Source organism: Bufo gargarizans, chromosome 11 (assembly GCF_014858855.1).
Source record: "Bufo gargarizans isolate SCDJY-AF-19 chromosome 11, ASM1485885v1, whole genome shotgun sequence".
Classification (NCBI taxonomy): domain Eukaryota; kingdom Metazoa; phylum Chordata; class Amphibia; order Anura; family Bufonidae; genus Bufo; species Bufo gargarizans.
In genome coordinates this window covers 66,170,329-66,188,519 of record NC_058090.1, presented here as the reverse complement: position 1 = coordinate 66,188,519, position 18,191 = coordinate 66,170,329, and the positions used below count along the sequence as shown (strand labels likewise).

General features: G+C 43.5%; 2 protein-coding genes across 5 annotated transcripts in view; one reads left to right on the top strand and one right to left on the bottom strand.

Moving 5' to 3' along the window:
* The window catches only part of AP4S1 (adaptor related protein complex 4 subunit sigma 1), a 59,560-nt gene extending 52,360 nt beyond the window's left edge, over positions 1–7,200 (top strand). The window contains exons 6-7 of one of the 2 annotated variants that reach the window (XR_006387083.1): positions 5,774–5,785; positions 6,660–6,788. Coding sequence is in view for 1 of the 2 variants with exons in the window: in XM_044272528.1 (XP_044128463.1) it covers positions 5,774–5,785; positions 6,660–6,788 (141 nt within the window). In the remaining variant the exon portion in view is untranslated. Of the gene's footprint in view, positions 1–5,773; positions 5,786–6,659 lie in introns of both variants that reach the window. The other variant, XM_044272528.1, reaches the window with a different exon arrangement.
* Positions 7,201–9,061: 1,861 nt separating this feature from the next.
* Positions 9,062–18,191, bottom strand: part of HECTD1 (HECT domain E3 ubiquitin protein ligase 1) — a 71,024-nt gene continuing 61,894 nt past the window's right edge. For all 3 annotated transcript variants that reach the window (XM_044272080.1, XM_044272082.1, XM_044272081.1), the window contains 5 exons: positions 17,440–17,518; positions 16,630–16,723; positions 15,715–15,865; positions 12,545–12,689; positions 9,062–10,169 (listed from right to left, as the gene is read on the bottom strand). In XM_044272080.1, coding sequence (XP_044128015.1) covers positions 10,032–10,169; positions 12,545–12,689; positions 15,715–15,865; positions 16,630–16,723; positions 17,440–17,518 — 607 coding nt within the window. In that variant the 3' untranslated portion in view covers positions 9,062–10,031. The remainder of the gene's footprint in view (positions 10,170–12,544; positions 12,690–15,714; positions 15,866–16,629; positions 16,724–17,439; positions 17,519–18,191) is intronic.

Genomic DNA, 18,191 nt, shown 5'->3' with positions numbered 1-18,191 from the left:
CGAGGGCACAGTCGGCCCGCCCTGCTCCTCCCAAACAGTCTTCCGCATGAAGGGACGCCCCCACCCCTCGTGGTGGGGGGCCGCCTGCTCTCTTATCAGCAGGTTTGGAGGGCTCATGTTCAGGACGCCTTGGCTCTAGAAATTGTAACGTCAGGTTACAAGGTAGAATTCGCGTCCAGACCGCCGGAACGTTTTTTTCCCTTCTCGCATTCCGGAGGATCCGGTCCGAGCCTCGGACCTCTTGATGGCAGTTTCTTCCCTTCTGGACCGGGGTGTTATTACCCCATTTCCCCCAGAGGAACAGGGCACAGGTTTCTATTCAAACCTGTTCGTGGTCCCAAAGAAGGAGGGGTCGGTGCGTCCAATCCTGGACCTAAAGCTGCTCAACAAGTTTCTGCGGGTGTGGAGGTTTCGAATGGAGTCCCCCCGCTCCGTTATGGTTTATCTTCTTCCAGGGGAGTTCCTTGCGTCCGTAGACATCCAGGACGCCTATCTGCATGTCCCTATCGCAGAATCTCACCAACGATTCCTGTGCTTCGCCATTGGTGGCCGACACTATAAGTTTGTTGCCCTTCCTTTCTAGTTAGCGACCGCCCCTTGGGTCTTTACCAAGATCCTAGTGCCGCTCATGGTGCTTCTTCACACCAGGGGCATTCCTTTGCTGCCCTACCTGTACGACATCCTGATAAAGGCCCCCTCACTTCCACAGGCCGAGGACAGCGTCCGGATCACTGTTCAGACTCTGGAACAGTTCAGCTGGCTGATCAACTTCCCTAAATCCTCTCTCCTTATTTCCTAGAAGCTCTCCTTACTGGGGATGGTCTTGGATACCTCGGCCGCCAAAGTTTTTCTTCCAGACTCCAAGTCCTCCCAGATTCGGGGGCGGTGTCGCACCTGCTGCGCTCCCCGTGTCTCTCCATCCGGGAGTGCATGTGGGTCCTGGGTCTTATGGTAGCCTTTCGAGGCCGTACCATATGCCCAGTTTCACACTCGTTCGCTGCAACGGGAGATCCTTTCCCTCTGGGACAAGACCTCTCGTGATCTGGATGCTCACATCCGCCTGTCTCAGCGGGTTCGGGCAGCTCTCCCTTGGTTGCTGTCCCCTATGAACCTGACGTCGGGAAGATCTTTCCTCCCGTTCTCCTGGACGATCGTCACCACCGATGCCAGCCTCCTGGGTTGGGGCGGTGTTCTCCAGTCCCGCACGGTTCGGTCGGTGGCGGAATCTTGCCTCCCGATCAACATCCTGGAGCTGAGAGCGATTTTCCACTCCCTCTCCCTCTCCCTGGACTCCTCTCCTTGCTGGCCACCCGGATTCAGTCGGACAATGCCACAGCTGTGGCTTACATCAACCATCAAGGCGGGACCCGCAGCCGGGCAGTGATGCAGGAGGTGAGGAGGATTCTGCTGTGGGCGGAGTCTCACGTTCCAGTGTTGTCAGCTGTATACATTCCGGGAGTCTACAATTGGACAGCAGATTTTCTAAGCCGCAACAAGGTGGATCCAGGCGAGTGGTCTCTGCATCCGGATGTATTCGAAGACATCTGTCGCCGGTGGGGCCGTCCGGATGTGGACTTATGGCGTCCAGGCTCAACAACAAGGTTCCGGTGTTCCTGGCTCGCACTCTGGATCCGAAGGCGTACGGGGTGGATGCGCTGGTGTCTCCGTGGCAGGACTTCAGCCTCCTCTATGTCTTCCCTCCTCTTCCTCTGTAGCCGAAGGTTCTACGCAAGATCGAGGCGGAAGGGATTCCTCGCCTCGGATTGGCCTCGCCGTGCATGGTTCTCGGACGTCGCTCGGATGCTGGCGGACGCCCCATGGCCTCTTCTCGACAGAGAAGATCTACTGTCTCAGGGCCCGCTCTTCCACCGGAATTTACGGTCGCTTCGTTTAACAGCGTGGCTGTTGAATCCGCCATCCTGAAGAAGAGGGGGTTCTCGGATTCTGTAGTTAGAACCATGATCAGAGCGACGAAGCCGGCTTCCTCCCGGATTTACTATCGTACCTGGAAGGCCTTCCTTGCCCTTTGTGAGAACTCGGGTTTCTCTCCCCTTCATTTTTCCATCCCGATGGTGCTCTCGTTTCTTCAGTCCAGCCTCGAGATGGGACTGTCGCTGAGCTCCCTGAAGGGTCAAGTTTCGGCTCTGGCCGTCTTTTTTTCAGAGGTCCCTTGCTCTCATGGGTCCTGTGAGGACTTTCCTGCAGGGGGTGGTGCATTCGGTCCCTCCGTACGTCCCCCCCTTTACCCCCTTGGGATCTCAACTTGGTCCTGCGCGCCCTCCAGATGGCCCCCTTCGAGCCACTACAGAAGTAATTATATGGGGCAGTCCAGGCAGTATCCTGTAGATAGGGTTGGCTTGGTGCTGTGTCCTGCATCTCACCTAAGCCCCCTGCTCAAAATTAGAGACAACTGCAGGAGGAGGAGGAAAGAACATGGCAACTGGTGCTAGTCAATACTGAAGGGCAGGTTCTGGGGAAGTATATTGAGCTGTATTGTGGTATGTGGTTCTGCTGGGGTGCTATTTTGTGCTGATATTGCTCACCCTGCCTACTTGTGTTGGCCCCATCTACTTGTGTTGTCCTGATTCTTGTTAGTTTGGATCCGCCTAAAACATGGGGGCTACGTTTTAGTTTTTTTTCCAGGGCCACTTTTTAAGGGGTTTTCCAATATTTTCCAGAATAGGTCATCAGTTTCTGATCAGTGGGAGTCCCCTGCCGATCAGCTGTTTGAGAAGGGAGTGGCGCTCCTATGAGCACTGTGACCTTTATCTCTGTTTTTAAAAGGCCAGTGACGACATGTTCATTGGTCACGTGGCCTAGGAGCAGCTCGGCTCCAATGAAGCATAGCCGCTACACAATGTACAGCGTTGTGCACTGTAAGCTGTGAGAAGGCAGTGACGCTCACAGGAGTGCCGCTGCCTTCTCACAACAGCTTATCGGCGGGGGTCCCAGGGGTCTGACCCCCACCGATCAGATACTGATGACCTAGCCAGAGGTAGGTCACCAGTAAAAAAAAAAAATCTTGGAACACCCTTTTAAGTTCTCAGTCGGCCCCTGGAAAGGAAAGATAGCTGTCAGCTTTTGAATGTGTATGGCCCGCTTAACAACCCGTATGCCTTTTCCCAGATTTCATGTGATCTACCCACCCCCATTTCACTTGCCTGCCCATCGGCTATCTTCTGGTCCAGTTCCTGGTTGGCCTATCTCAACAGCTGTTCGAAACCTTGGGGCAAATGTAGGCCTCTGGAGATTCTTTCTAGAAGATGGTAAGGCAGGGGTCAGCAACCTTTGGTATTCCAGCTGTTGTGAAACTACACTTCCCAGCATGCTCCATTCATTTCTGTGAGAGTTATGAGAAGAGCAGAGCAAGTGGGCATGCTGGGAGTTGTAGTTTCACAACACCTGGAGTGCCGGAGGTTACCTAGCCCTATGGTAAGGGATCTCGGGATCTTTTAAAAGCAACTTGCAGCCTGCAATTCTTTGCTAAATACTGCAGCCAGAAATTCCAAAGTTTATTGAACATAATCAGGCAGATTGGCCATTCAGGCTACTTGGAAACAGACAGCTTGAAGGGGTATTCTCATCTTTTGCCAGTATATCATGATTTATCTTAGTTGTGGCTTATCTTTAGGGTATTCCTCAAAAGTCCAATAGGTGCAGGTCCACTTCTGGGACCTACACCTATCTTGATAAAAGGACCCATCTCATACCACCAAAAATAAAGAGGTGGCCGTGTATACATGTCTCTCTCCATTTACTTGAACGGGAGACCCAAAAATATCTGAGCAAGCTATTTTCTTAATTTCCATAGAAGTGAATGGGGAGACCCGCATATGCACGGCCACCAATCCATTCACAGCGGTGCCACTCTTGAGATATTTGCATGTCCCAGAAGTGGGACCCACACCTATAAGACATTCATGACATATCCTCTGGAAATCCTGCCATAAAAATTCAGATGCAAATACTCCTTTAAAGGGGTTCTGCAGCATCTGATGGGCGGGGGGTCCGACACCTGGGACCCCCGCCGATCAGCTGTTTGAGAAGGCAGCGGCGCTCCAGCAGCAACGCGGCCTTCTCACTGTTTACCGCAGTCTGTTTTCACGACTAGTATCACTGGCCTGGATGGGGGCTAAGCTCTGTTCAAGTTAACAGAGCTTAGCCTCACTCAGACAAGATGATACAAGTCGTGACGTCACTGGGCTAGCGGTAAACAGTGAGACGGCTGGAGCGCCGCTGCCTTCTCAAACAGCTGATCGGCGGGGGTCCCGGGTGTCGGACCCCCCTCCCCACGAATCAGAAGCTGATGATCTATCCAGAGGATAGATCATAAGTTTAAACAAACTGCAGAACCCCTTTAACAGTAATAGTTTTTTATTGTGTGGTTATGCTTTATAACATCACATTCATACAGGGTGTAGCATGTTAGGATGCCTCACACTTGCAGTGTATGATTAAAAAAAAATTCATGGACCTAATAAATCTGTTGAAAACCCAGTTAAATCTCTGTTCACAGTTGATTGAGAGAGCCTCCACTGCAAATTCCTTCCGACTTACAGGTGAAATGCGAAAAATTTGAATATCTTGCAAAAGTTCATTTATTTCAGTAATGCAACTTAAAATTAAGAATATTGTGAAAAGGTACAATATTCTAGGCTCAAAGTGTCACACTCTAGTCAGCTAATTAATCCATACCCCCTGAGCAAAGGGGACCTCAAAATTGTGACTTTGGGGTTTTCATAAACTGTAAGCCATAATCATCCAAATCATAACAAATAAAGGTTTGAAATATCTCGCTTTGCATGTAATGAGTCTATCCCATATAATAGTTTCACCTTTTAAGTTACATTACTGTAAGGCCTCATGCACACGACAGTATTTTTTTGCGGTCCGCAAAAAGGGGTTCCGTTGTTCCGTGTCCATTTTTGTTTCTGTGTGTCTTCCTTTATTTTTGGAAGATCTCCAGACATGAAAAAAAAAAAATCTAAGTCAAGTTTGCCATGCAAATGATAGGAAAAAAACGGACGCGGATGATAATCTTGTGTGCCTCCGTGTTTTTTCACGGACCCATCGACTTGAATGGGTCAGCGAACAGTTGTCCATGAAAAAAATAGGACAGATCATATTTTTTTCACGGACTGGAAACACAGATGCGGATGACAAACTGTGCATTAGCAGAGTTTTCCACGGACCCATTGAAAGTCAATGGGTCAGCAGAAAATCAGGGAAAACGGAACAACGGACACAACAACAGTCGTGTGCATGAGGCCTAAGAGGAAGGAAAATGCTACATGCAACTGTCAGTTGCCACAGATTTCTATTATGGTGCGTTCACACAACCGTATGTGTTTTGCGGTAGGCAAAAAGTACAGATGATGTCGGAGTTGCATGCGTTTTTTTTGCGGACCCATTGTAACAATGCTTATCCTTGCCCACAAAACGGACAAAAATAGGACATGTTCTCTTTTGCGGGACTGTGGAACTGACATACAGATGCGGACAGCACATGGTGTGCTTTCCGTATGTTTTTTTTTTTTTTTTTTTTTTTTTTGCAGACCCGTTGAAATGAATGGGTCATCATCCAATCCACAAAATAAATGCGGATCGGATTTAGACCAAAAATATGGTTGTCTCAATTGTGGCTTTTGCTATAAAACCACAAAAGGGTGAAGAAAGCAAAAAAAAAAATTCTATGCAATGATTGAATATACACTGCTATACGTTTCTGACTGTAGATACGTCATGAATGTAATGTCTTGTTTTCCCTTTACAGAGTGAACTGGATGTATCCTTTTCTAAAAGCTTTTTTTTTTTTTATTGATTTCTCATAATAATTGGTTTTAGAAAAATGCATCTACTGTAGAAATAACAAATCAGTTTTTTCATTTGTAAAGCTATACTAGAAAAAATATCAAGTCAGATTAGTCAGTGTATGGTACTTTATACTAGTTGTTAACACTCCACTCACATCTGAACAAGGTGCTGGCAATTTAGTAGAATTATTTCTTTAAGGCTACATGCACAAGAACGTTGTTAGTTTCTGTGTCCGTTCCATTATTTATTTTTTGCGGTTAGGATGCAGACCCAATAATTTCAATGGGTCTGGCATCAGTATGTCCGTTCCATAGCCCCGCAAAAAAAAATAGAACATGTACTATTCTTGTCAGTTTTAGTCATTGTTACAATGGATCCGCAAAAAAAAAAAAACATATGGCATATGGATGTCATCCGTTTCGTTTTTTTTGCATATCCGTAATTTGTGAACCACAAAACACATACAGTCGTGTGCATGTAACCTAAGACAAGAGAACAGAATCTAGTTACGCAAAACATTAATTAGATTTTCTTATAGGGAGGGGGGTGTTACCAGATCTTCTTAAGCAATGCACAATGGGAACATAATATGAAATCGCCCAGAAAAATAGCTAGTGCCACCTTTTGGAAGTGGCTATGAGTTAAAGTCAAATTTTTTAACCAGCCTTAGAATGTGACAATTGGAGTGCTTGTTCCTCATCAGTATAGAGTAGGATTTTGACTGGCTGAGTGACTCATTAGGAAGCCACTTCCAATTGGTGGCACTAGCGAGACCGTTTTCTTTTTCTGGGAGAGACCCCGCAATGACATACAGGTAATACTTGTTCCTTAATTCGGACCTACAGATAATGTTCAATCTTGACAAGGTACACATTATTTTGGATGAGATGGTGTTAAATGGATGCGTTGTAGAAACAAACAAGAATCGGATTCTTGCACCACTCCTAGTGCTAGATAAAGTTGGAGAGAGCTGAAAGTTGCTTGGACACCGCACACTGCCCTCTCCAGCTGCATATACCATATATACATCTACAGTACTTTTTATACAACAGATGAGAAGTTTAAAGCCATCAGAACTGAAGACTCCACAAGTCATACAAATGCTCTAATTTTTCCAGTCGACGCAGTTTTATTACGGTTTATTTATCTAAGCATTAATAGACTTGGTTTTGGAATTGATATGCCTTTTCCTGATGAAAAAAAAAGTACACCCTGAGCACTAGTCTAAGGACCCTTTTACAGTAACATAACATAGTTTAACAGGCTGAAAAAAGACATCTGTCCATCCAGTTCAGTCTGTTATCCTGCAAGTTGATCCAGAGGAAGCTCCCCTCTCCAGCTCTGCTATGTCTGTCTTGTTCACAGGCATCTACAATACTCCCTGTGTGGTCTGACCAGTGATTGTAAAGTGGTAGGACTATGTTCTCATCACAGGCATCTATGCCCCTTCTGATACAACCCATTATCTTATTGGCCTTGGCAGCAGCTGCCTGACACTGGTTGTTACTGCTTAGTTTGCTGTTAACTACAATTCCTAGGTCCTTTTCCATGTCGGTGTTACCCAGTGTTTTACCATTTAGTATGTACGGATGATTTGCATTTTTTCCTTCTCATGTACAGAACCTTACATTTGTCACTTCTGTGTTCAAGCCACCAATCTATCCAGATCCATCTGTAGCAGTGTACTGGCCGACAACCTGGAAGAAATCTGTTTGCCAGATTTGTCAATTGTTCACATCTGCCATCCGGACATCACTTGTTGGAAGTCTGGCACAGTCTGTGCCTAGTTATAAATGCCTGCTCCGGCAGTGCAGGGCCCACACGTCAATCTTATTAAATCAGGGCCTATGTGTCCAATGATTGCTCGAGTACATACTGCCAATGATGTTACAATATAGCATGTTGATTGGTGCTAGCTGTGGACAGAAAATCTTCCCACGTAAATTGAATCTTACAGCTAGTGTTCCACTGTGATTTTTCATAATTTACATTCATGTTAGATCAGTTATTGCTACTTATGTAGGATCACTTGAATAAAAACATTTCCCCCAGAGTCTCCAAAACCTAATACTATACCGGGTAATGCACAACATCATTCTGATAGCTACAGTGATTAAAAACTGCTGCACATAACATCCCAGTGGTGCCTAGAAGAAAGCCTATAGCAGTGATTGCTAACCCTCTGGCACTCCAGCTGTTGTGAGACTACAACTCCCAGCATGCTTCATTTATTTCTAGAGTGGTTAGAACAGCCAAGCAAGTGTACATCTTGGGAGTTGTAGTTTTGCCACAGCTGGAGTGCCGGATGTATAATCAGTAATATGTAATTTATATGTAACCAGTGTAAGCATGCAGTGGGTGACATCATAGATGGTAGGTATGTGTCACTGAGGCTGCTACACTCAGTGATGTAAATCCCGGAGGTAAGTAGTGACCAGTGATGGTAGATCACTGAGTTGGTGGTAGCTGGAATTTGGGTCTGGGATTTAGGAGTGACTGAAGAGCTTGGGTGGGAAGGTCACTCCCATACTCCATCTCGGGTGTTACCAACACACACACAGGTGTGATGGTGATTTTAAAAAGGACACTCTGCCAGAGAGCAGTGTGTGTGGATGGTGGTCTGAGAGGAAGACTACTGAACCCAAACCTCTTGGCAGTGAGGATTTGCTGGGAGAAGACTGCCGCTGGTGAGAAGCCTGTATCACTGTGTGTTGTTATTTCATTTGGACTGTTCTGTTATTTGAAGAAAGCAAGCCTGTACTGTGCTGTGTGCCTAATAAACCCTGAAAAGAGACTGTTTGAGTGATCCCGTCTCACACCAGTCTTACAAGGATCTGGGATACGGAGTGCAAGTTAAAGAGGTCGTCTACTACTTCTATATCTGAGCTTTGGGGGACTGCTACCCGACACAGCTCCATCAATTGTTTAGTGGATGGAACTGGTTACTGTGAGGCTGCATCCATTGAAGTGAATGGGAGCAGCACTGCAGTAACCAGTATTGTCCAGTACACAACGAACAGAGCTGGGTAGTTTCGGTGTTGGAGCTACTTAATAAGAAGGACTGGACAACCCCTTTCAGGGTACTGTCCCCCAAGAATGTTTATTTTATTTTGCAGTTTTGTTGTATTTACTAAAATGGCAGCAATAAACCTAACTAAATGACAAAAAACACCTGTAAATAGACCCTTATGTATAAAATTGTCAGTTTTGTAATCATGTCAGGAGAAAAGATTCAGATTAGCTCGTATTTCAGACTGCATATATTTTTTATTTTTCGTCACACATACTGGAAATGTGTTTTGTTTTAAATTCTTTATTAACTTTTTTTTTACTTCAAACTGCAACAAGTTAAATAAATGTTTATAATATACAAAGAAAATACAAGAGAGCAATCTTTTTTTAACCCCTTAAGTGCGAGGAACAGCCTTCTGCACAGGAGTTGAAAAATGAAGGGGTATAATTGGCTCTATGCCATTGTACATTGTTGTAGGGATTGAAATCATCATAGCGTTGAAGCTTTATTTGGATTTTGCACAAACACTTCAGTTCAATCTGCATAGCAGGGGCTTAAAAAAATTCCAATCCTTCCAGATTAAGGAGGACACTATAATAACAAAGGTGCATGGTTATAACGTAAGGAGAAAGAAAAATACAAAGTAAACACTAGAGGGAATTAAATAGTGCAGGCACCATTACAAAGAAAAATGAAAAGTACTGAAAGAAGGGGGTGAAAAGCTTCAGATGTCCATTAACGTTCTACATTTCATGTAAGCAGCTTTCTGGCATGTTAGTTTAAAGCTAGCAAAATGAGAGTTGGATGCAGGACATTGGGGGCCAGGAGTTGCTGACGTAGTGTATTATGTTCATACAACAGACGTTACACTTTTACAATGTCTTGAGTGTTGACAAGCAGTAACCCTAAGAGGCATATGAGGGGTGTTTACTGCCCTTCAAAGCAGCTGCTGCCAGGATGAAGTGGCAGACTAAGTGTTTTGATTCAGTCATGCCAGGACAAAAGACCATTTTATCATTAGCAGCAAACAAGAAAACAATTAACAAAGGCATTACACCCACTCTCTCTCTTAAAGCCTCGCAGAGTGAGTGTAAGAAACACACAGCGAGAGGAAGAATGACCATGTCTTTTCTCAGCACACAAACACGAGAGGGGGAGTGCTGCAAGTAACAAGTTGTAGTGTCCTGTCAGCCCAGGATACCCCTCAGTTCAGATGGAATCCTTTCTCCATGGTAGCAGCAAGCAGGCGATCTCTCATTATCTCCTCCGAAGAATATTCTGGCAACTTAAGATAATGCACGCAGGTATTCACAGACGGGTAGCTAGCATCGGTTGCATCAACCTAACAAAAAGAATGATGACACTCTGTCAGATTTAAAGTATCAGAGTTTTCATGTGAAAATATGCTGTAAAACATTGCTTCTAACAGCCTGCACAGACTTTATGAACTTTTTGCAGCGATCACAGCAGCACATTACTCGTGGAGCAGAGGTAGTGGGAAGGCCGCTGTCACTGACAGCAGAGCTCTCCACAGAGGAAACAAGGATGATTTCTTACTACCCCTATCTCCCGCATCACTGTGTATACAGATTAGGAAACAGCGATCCAGTCCTAGTGATCATGTGATCGCCGGGGGCCGGATGTCTACGTGAGATCCTGGGTCTTAGCAGACCCAGATCATCTTTGCAGTAAGGCAGCACAGACTTGTACAACCTGTCTGGGGGCTGTATTCCCCTCTAACTAGGATTAATACATGAGACACTGTTAAAACAAAAATCTGTAATATAAGAATTTAATGTAAAATGTCACCTAAAGGTTTTGTCTTGTATGACCTTATGGGAATTAGGGATCGACCGATTATCGGCCGATATTGAGGATTTTGACTGTTATCGGTATCGCCATTTATTTTGCCGATATACCGATAAGGTACTGGGAACACAGATCGCGCTCTCAGTGTTCCCTCAGCAGCAGCACAGGGGAGAAGGAGCAGTGTCTCCCTCCCCCTGTGCTGCTGCTGCAGCCAATGGGAGGACAGGGGACAAGAGAAGGGGAGGGGCTGTGGCCACTGCGCCACCAATGAAGAGAAATCTCTCATTCATTCAAATTGAACAGGAGGCGGGAGCTGCAGAATGACATAGCCGGCTCCCGACCTCTATGAGCTGTAGCTGCGATCCTGTTAACCCCTCAGGTGCTGCGGATCGCAGCTACAGCTCATTCTGCAGCCAGCTCCCGCCTCCTGTATATGAATAAATTAGAGATTTAACTTCATTGGTGGCGCAGTGCCCCCCCCCCCTCCAAGCCCCCCAGTATATTACTCATTGGTGGCGCAGTGCGCCCCCCAGTATATTACTCATTGGTGGCGCAGTGCGCCCCCCAGTATATTAATCATTTGTGGCGCAGTGCGCCCCCCACCCCCACATTAAAAACTGGTGGAGCAGTGCGCCGCCCCCCTTCCCTGTATTAATCATTGGTGGTGTAGCGGATCCCCTCTCCCCTGTTCCTCCGATCGGAGCCCCAGCAGTGTAAGCCTGGGGCTCCGATCGGTTACCATGGCAGCCAGGACGCTATTGAAGCCCTGGCTGCCATGGTAAGCTCCATGCTGCTGTGTGCACTATGCACAGAGCAGCAGGGACAGTGAGAGCTCCTATTCACCCTGATAGAGATCTATCAGGGTGAATAGGACAAGGGTTCTAGTCCCTAAGAGGGCTAAAAGTTCGAAAAAAAAAAAAAAAAAGTTCGAAAAATAAAACACCAAAATATTAAGTATAAATGAAAAAAAAAGATTTACAAAAAAAAACACATTAACAATAAACATTAATTTTCAGCAGATTTGTGTAGGAATTTTAATTTTTTTTTTCAAAAATGAAAATTCCCAGAATATCGGTATAAATTATCGGCTATCGGCCTGAAAGTTCACAAATTATCGGTATCGGCCCTAAAAAATCAATATCGGTCGATCCCTAATGGGAAGCACAAAGTGTAAACTAAAATAACAAATGCCACCGTCTGGTCAGGAAGGCAGGTAAATGGCCCGGTCTTGTACATATTCTGTAAATTTTCTTTTAACCAGTTCAACAGGAAACAAAAAAAAAAAAAAAAAATAATTGTGGAAAATCCTACAGCAAACAGTATTTCTGACAAGTAAAAAAAAAAACTCTTCCCCCTCCCCCTCAGAAAAAAAAAATTTCATTTTCTCACTTAGTTGCTCACAGAAGCAAAAAATGTTTATCAGTAAGTGCTTTACATATATACACACACCTATATGTATACAAAAAAATCTAAATCCAAAAAACGTAATTTATTAAAACATCATCATCATTCTTTGAATGATCGCTAAGTGCTAGATAAGCAGGCTTCTATTGCAGTTTTCTATCTTTGTGGTTTTAAAGGCTATGTACACCTTTTTTATTGCATTGTACTCATTTTGAGCAAAAAATCCTTGAGTCTCTCTAGTCAATTCTTATCTTACTGATTAGAATGTGGCTTAAATAAGTGTTTGTGACCTTTTTAGAAACTCAAATAAGGTTATTAGATGACCAGCACAACATGAAAGTACCATTCTCACTACTAGACCAACAGTTAACCCTTTGTGACAGAACGGCTCGAAGGAAACATCACTGTCATTTTATATTCAGAAAAAAATAAAAATGTATACACACACACACACACACACACACACACACACACACACACACACTTAAGACTTGCAGAGCTCACCTTTCTAACAACAGTTAAGCGTGGATGCAGATTGGCTAGTCCTCCAGGGGGCAATGTAGAGCACCCAGTTGTAAACTGTAGAAAAGCCTTCCTTTCATCGGAGGACATTCCACAAAGAACTCGTACAAAACGAAGGAAGCCAGGGCTACAAGAGAGGAAAGCATAATCTAGTCACTTGAATTCAATGGTTAAAGTGGACCTGTCGCCACAAAATGCAATGCAATCTGCAGGTAGCATGTTATAGAGCAGGAGGAGCTGAGCAGATCGATATACAGTTTAGTGGGAAAAGATTTAGTAAAACTTGTAATTTATACATTTAAGTCTCTGAGTTCAGTTGTATACGGGGACCTTCTAATCAATGACTGACAGCATTCTCTGTGTAAGTTTGTATACATAGATTTCTGTCAGTCACTGATGTGTACGGGAGTGGTCTTACGTTCAGAAAGGTTTAAATGAATAAATTACAGCTTTTGCTAAATCTTTTCTTGCTCCAATGCTCCACTCGTATGTAGTCAACTAATAAAGAGGAGCTTATATTCAAGTTCAGCCCTGAACCCCGAGAACCCCTTTAAGTCTGGTTTGCTTTGGGCACTTGGAACAGCAAAGCTCGCCCAGCCGGGCACCTGGACATGGAATAAAGACACAAAGTACACACAGGTAGGTTTGGAAGGCATTTGCAATCTTCTGTGGGGCAATGCTGTTACTTATATTGGTAAGAATGAGGTGACAGTCTCCCTTTAATTATCTTTATAGTTCACGTTTTATAGTTCACGTTTAGTTGAACAAATGTTAATGTTTTGCAAATGCTAAGAAGTGTTTACAGCTTAAATTGTATAGTAGAAATTATGCAAATTATATATACTGCAAATGTAATTGTTTAAATTTAGAGGCTAAAAATTAAAAACCCTGTTAAGGGTGTTGTGTCACTTCAGCAAGTGGCATTTATTATGTGGAGAAAGTGAATACGAGGAACTTACTAATGTACTGCGATTGTCCATATTGCTTCCTTTGCTGGCTTGGTTCATTTTTCCATCACATTATACACTGCTTGTTTTCTAGGGTTACCTCGGGAGTCCTGTCTTGCATAACAGAAATGGGACTGATCTGTTATGAAGCCCATAAACTTCTATTATGACAGAATGAATAACAAAATGCCTCTAAAGGCATTCCGTTATGCATTCAATCATAGAATTGCGTTTTGGTCCGTGGTAATGGAATCCATAACGCAATTCACCTTTTACTAGTAAACGAAGCCTGAACTAATTTCATAACCTGAAATCTCTAGTTACGACCACCACTGCAGCCACAGATACGAGGTAGCCAGGATGGGATCTGCATGCCTATGTGCAGTCCCAACCACCATAAAATTGCAGGGCAGTCATAACCCCTGGAAATGAGCAAGTGTATAATCCAATTGTCCTTATTGCCTCCTTTGCTGGCATGATGATTTTTTCTATTATAGTGCATTAGTAGGTGACTTGTATTAACTTTGTCTACATGATAAATCCCATTCACTGAAAACCCCTTTAAGGCCTGATGCTTGGGCAGATTATCGCTAACGAGCCTTTGTACGAACACTCAGTCATAATTTGCTGGAGTAAAGGTGCCGCTGATTACCTGATGAACAAATGAAACTGATGTTCTTTGAGTAATAGGACAGTTTGTACAGACTTCTAAATCATTGTTTGCTGGCAGCAGATTGTACCGTCTAATCCAGTGTTTCCTAACCAGTGTGCCTCCAGCTGTTGCAAAACTATAACTCCCAGCATGCCCGCACAACCAAAGACTGTCCAGGCATGCTGGGAGTTGTAGTTTTGTAACAGCTGGAGGCACACCGGTTGGGAAACACTGGCTCTAATAAGGCTCTGCTGCCCACGAATAATGATTCTGTATGGGGATGAGCGATGGTATTAGCGATCATTCCTCCCCATACTGTGGAGGGGATCTTTGCATGTAAATGGAGCAGTCTCCTTCACTGACGAACAGTCGGTTGCCAGGAAGGAATGCTTCCTTACCGACAATAGTCTGCTTACTTGTGCAATGTAAAGGAACCTGAAGCACGGGTCAATCAAGTCCAACCTATAACTCCACTGAGTTCATCCAGAAGAAGGTAAAAACCATATTAAGCAGTTGTCTCATTGAGGGGAAACATTTATTTCAGACCCAAAATTTGGGAATCAGAAATCTCTGGATTATTGTTCCAGCAGGAGCTAATGAGTCCAATTGGTACGGTGCACTTATTGATTATTTGTTGATGTCCTTCAACAGTCTTTAGATATACAACTCATTGGAAAGTCTCAATTATATAGCAGATTATTAGTTGGGTAATACTTCTAGTTAGGGGTTATTTGTATGCAGTTTAATATTTTTACTTACTGCTTGTTGTTCAACTTTCTCTGTATCTGACTGTAGTGGTGTCCCACTATCAGTCAGTTCACTCACCCCTCTTATACCGAGGGTCAGTTCACTCACCCCTCTTCTTATACCGAGGGTATAAGAGGGGTGAGTGAACTGGCTGATAGTGGGACGCCACTACAGTCAGATACAGAGAAAGTTGAACAACAAGCAGTAAGTAAAAATATTAAACTGCATACAAATAACCCCTAACTAGAAGTATTACCCAACTAATAATCTGCTATATGATTGAGACTTTCCAATGAGTTGTATATCTAAAGACTGTTGTTGAAGGACATCAACAAATAATAAGTGCACCGTACCAATTGCACTTAATCAACTGCACCCTATCAATTGCACTTTATAGAACAGGGATTGAGGGATTTTATGGAATAATGCGTGATACCCTAATCAACTACTAATCATCCACAGGAATTATATATATTTAATTTTTCTAACCTCCAGGAACTTTTATGAAAATTTTTAGGGATTGGTTTACATTGTCATATATAATAATTGGGAATAATACTTTTATGTAAATGATTACTAATATTGTGAATAGATTAAATTGGATTATTGTAGAAATGTATAAATATGTTGTACCCAATGTGCAGTACCAGATATTGAGTGCCCACTATACATTTATATAATAAATATTTCACTCAATTATTAAACATGAATCAAAGTATAGAAGTGTGAAAATATTCACCCTAAAATTGACTTTAGAAAGTCATTGGTCTTGAAGTCTGGAGATACTTCCATCAATAGCAACTTACCTTTCTCTTGTGTAACCTAGCTTGGGCTCTGTGTAATTGATGATGTCTTCGGCAGACCAGGAGGGAGACTGGTTTCCACAAAGAATCATCTGGACCTCCTCGGGGCTGAAAGAACCCAGTTTCTCCATAGGGAATACTTTATTAAAGCCACCTAGGTAAAAAGTAAACAGAAACAATGTGATACTGACAAGCAGTTCATGGACATGTCTCTTACTATCTCCATAAGAGAACTAGATTGGCTGCTTTAAGAATATATTCACATTAAAGGCAATCTATATATTAGGTAGGAGAGGAGATTTCAAAATACGATAAACCTCGATTTTCGGGAGCTCCAAAACAGTCGCAGCAGTAAATGATCACAGGTCCCAAAGTAGCTGCAATAACTATACACTACCAAAGACTACCTAAATAATGTGTGCATTTTTAACATGAAGATCCAAATTTCAAGTCTTCTCATTTCTTAATGTGCATCCATCAGTCAGCAGTTTTGGCCTCTAAAAACAGCTGAACACGCTATAAAGCTGACAGGGAGGGCAATTTAAATATAATGAAGTTAATGGTCATGCAGATTTAACCCCTCTGGAACGGTTATTAAAAATGCCCCAGGGGTGTTCTCTTCACATGCAATGTCTCTGCGCCGAATGCCTTCCAACCCTTCTTCTCTGCTCTTCAGAGATGGCTCTAGCATCCAATCACAACCATCAATCTAGGTATGTGTAAACTGCTCTCCCCATCACCTAGTGCAGTCGGCAGTTTTGAGGGGGTTAAGAATGCTGGCAGACTTACATTAAAAGGCCAGAGTATTGGGTAACGTGTCTAATTATACTCTATACACCTGACAACCGTTTTACAGATGACAGTCACTTTACATTCCAACCGCCAACAATTTACATACTTTAAACCCCACAAACTTACTTCTAAATGCTTCCATTTGTTTTTGAACACCAGTCTGCATACAGAAGTCAAATATCAGATCAACATATTCCTCAGCATTGTCTATAGTCACCAACTGCAAGAAAGAATCAAGTGAGTGGAACACACACATAGAAATGGGGTCGGCAACCTCCAGCTGTTAAACTACGACTCCTAGCATGCATATTTGCTTCCCATGGAAGTGAAAATAGCATGATGGGAGTTGTCGTTTCACCACAGCTGGAATGCAGAAGGTTGCGGACCCCTTACATAGTCCATCTAACATACTCTTTTCCCCTGCAGTAAAAAGCTGCACAGCTTTCCAATATCCTTTGTGTTTCAATTTCCCAACATGTTTAGGAATTCTCTTTTACAACCAGAAGATGAGGAGCCGCCCTGATCATATCCAACCACTGCAGGTGTCAGAGTTCTCTCCTGAGTTGGATAAGAGCAGGATGGGATTTCTGCCTCTGGATGTACAGAAGAATATTTCTCTCCACTGTTTGTAAGCACAGTTCTTTTGAAACATTAGAAACAATCAAAACTTTCCATGATATATTAAAAGGGGTTGTGCCAAGTATGCCAGTTACCCCATCCACAGGACAGAGAATAGCTAATCCGATCAGTTGTAGTCCAGGCTGTACTTCGCCATCTCTGGCAGTGCCATAGAGAATGGATGGAGGCGAAGGGCGCAAGCTCGGCCTGACACTCCATCAGGATAACTTTCAATCTTGGCATAACCCCATACCTTCTTAGCAAACAAGGAAAAACTGCACATTCTTGTAGAAAGAGATAGAAATCTTATTTTCTTACCTCATCTTCACCATTGGGTTTCAGGTCTACTGCACTGAAGCCATAAACACGAGATGAAGGACAGAACTGGAAATTAAGCCTGAGTGGAAAAACAGTTGAGATTTCCCGTAAATGTATAAGCAAATGGAGTTGACCGATTTCCAAAACTATTTTTTATATGTCCCTAATCAATTTTTAGTGTGCTACATCTGTATGTCACATCATATTTTATCTCCATTGTGCAGCAGCAGGTCTGGGGTCCCCATCTGTGGGCTATGTAAACTCCTAAAATCCTCTGCTGCTACGTCCATAGGGAAGATGATGGTGGCGGTTATGTGATCACCCACGTCACTGCTTTCTGCTCTTTTTCTGGACAGATCCTTTTCTGCACATGTGCTGAACTGTAAATGAATACATTATGCGCAAAAGAGGATCTGACCAGGGACAGCAAAGAAAGCAGTCCTATGGGTCAATCACATCACCACTGCCATCTTGCACCCTATGGACGCAGTGGCAGAGGTTTGTAGGTGTTTAGTCTTTAGATGAGGAATCAAGAGCTACCTACTGTGTGATGGTGGTAAGACATGATGTAACATACAGATGTATGTCACACAACAGATTAGGGACTAATCCCTTTAAGTATGCAAAGTTTTAAGAAAAACACATATAGTAGGCACAGCCGAAACCATCAAGTTCAACCAAGGGAAGTGAATTAAGGGAAGTGGGAAAGCAAAATTCTTGTAGATGAGAGTTAAATGTGCATTGTAAGAAAT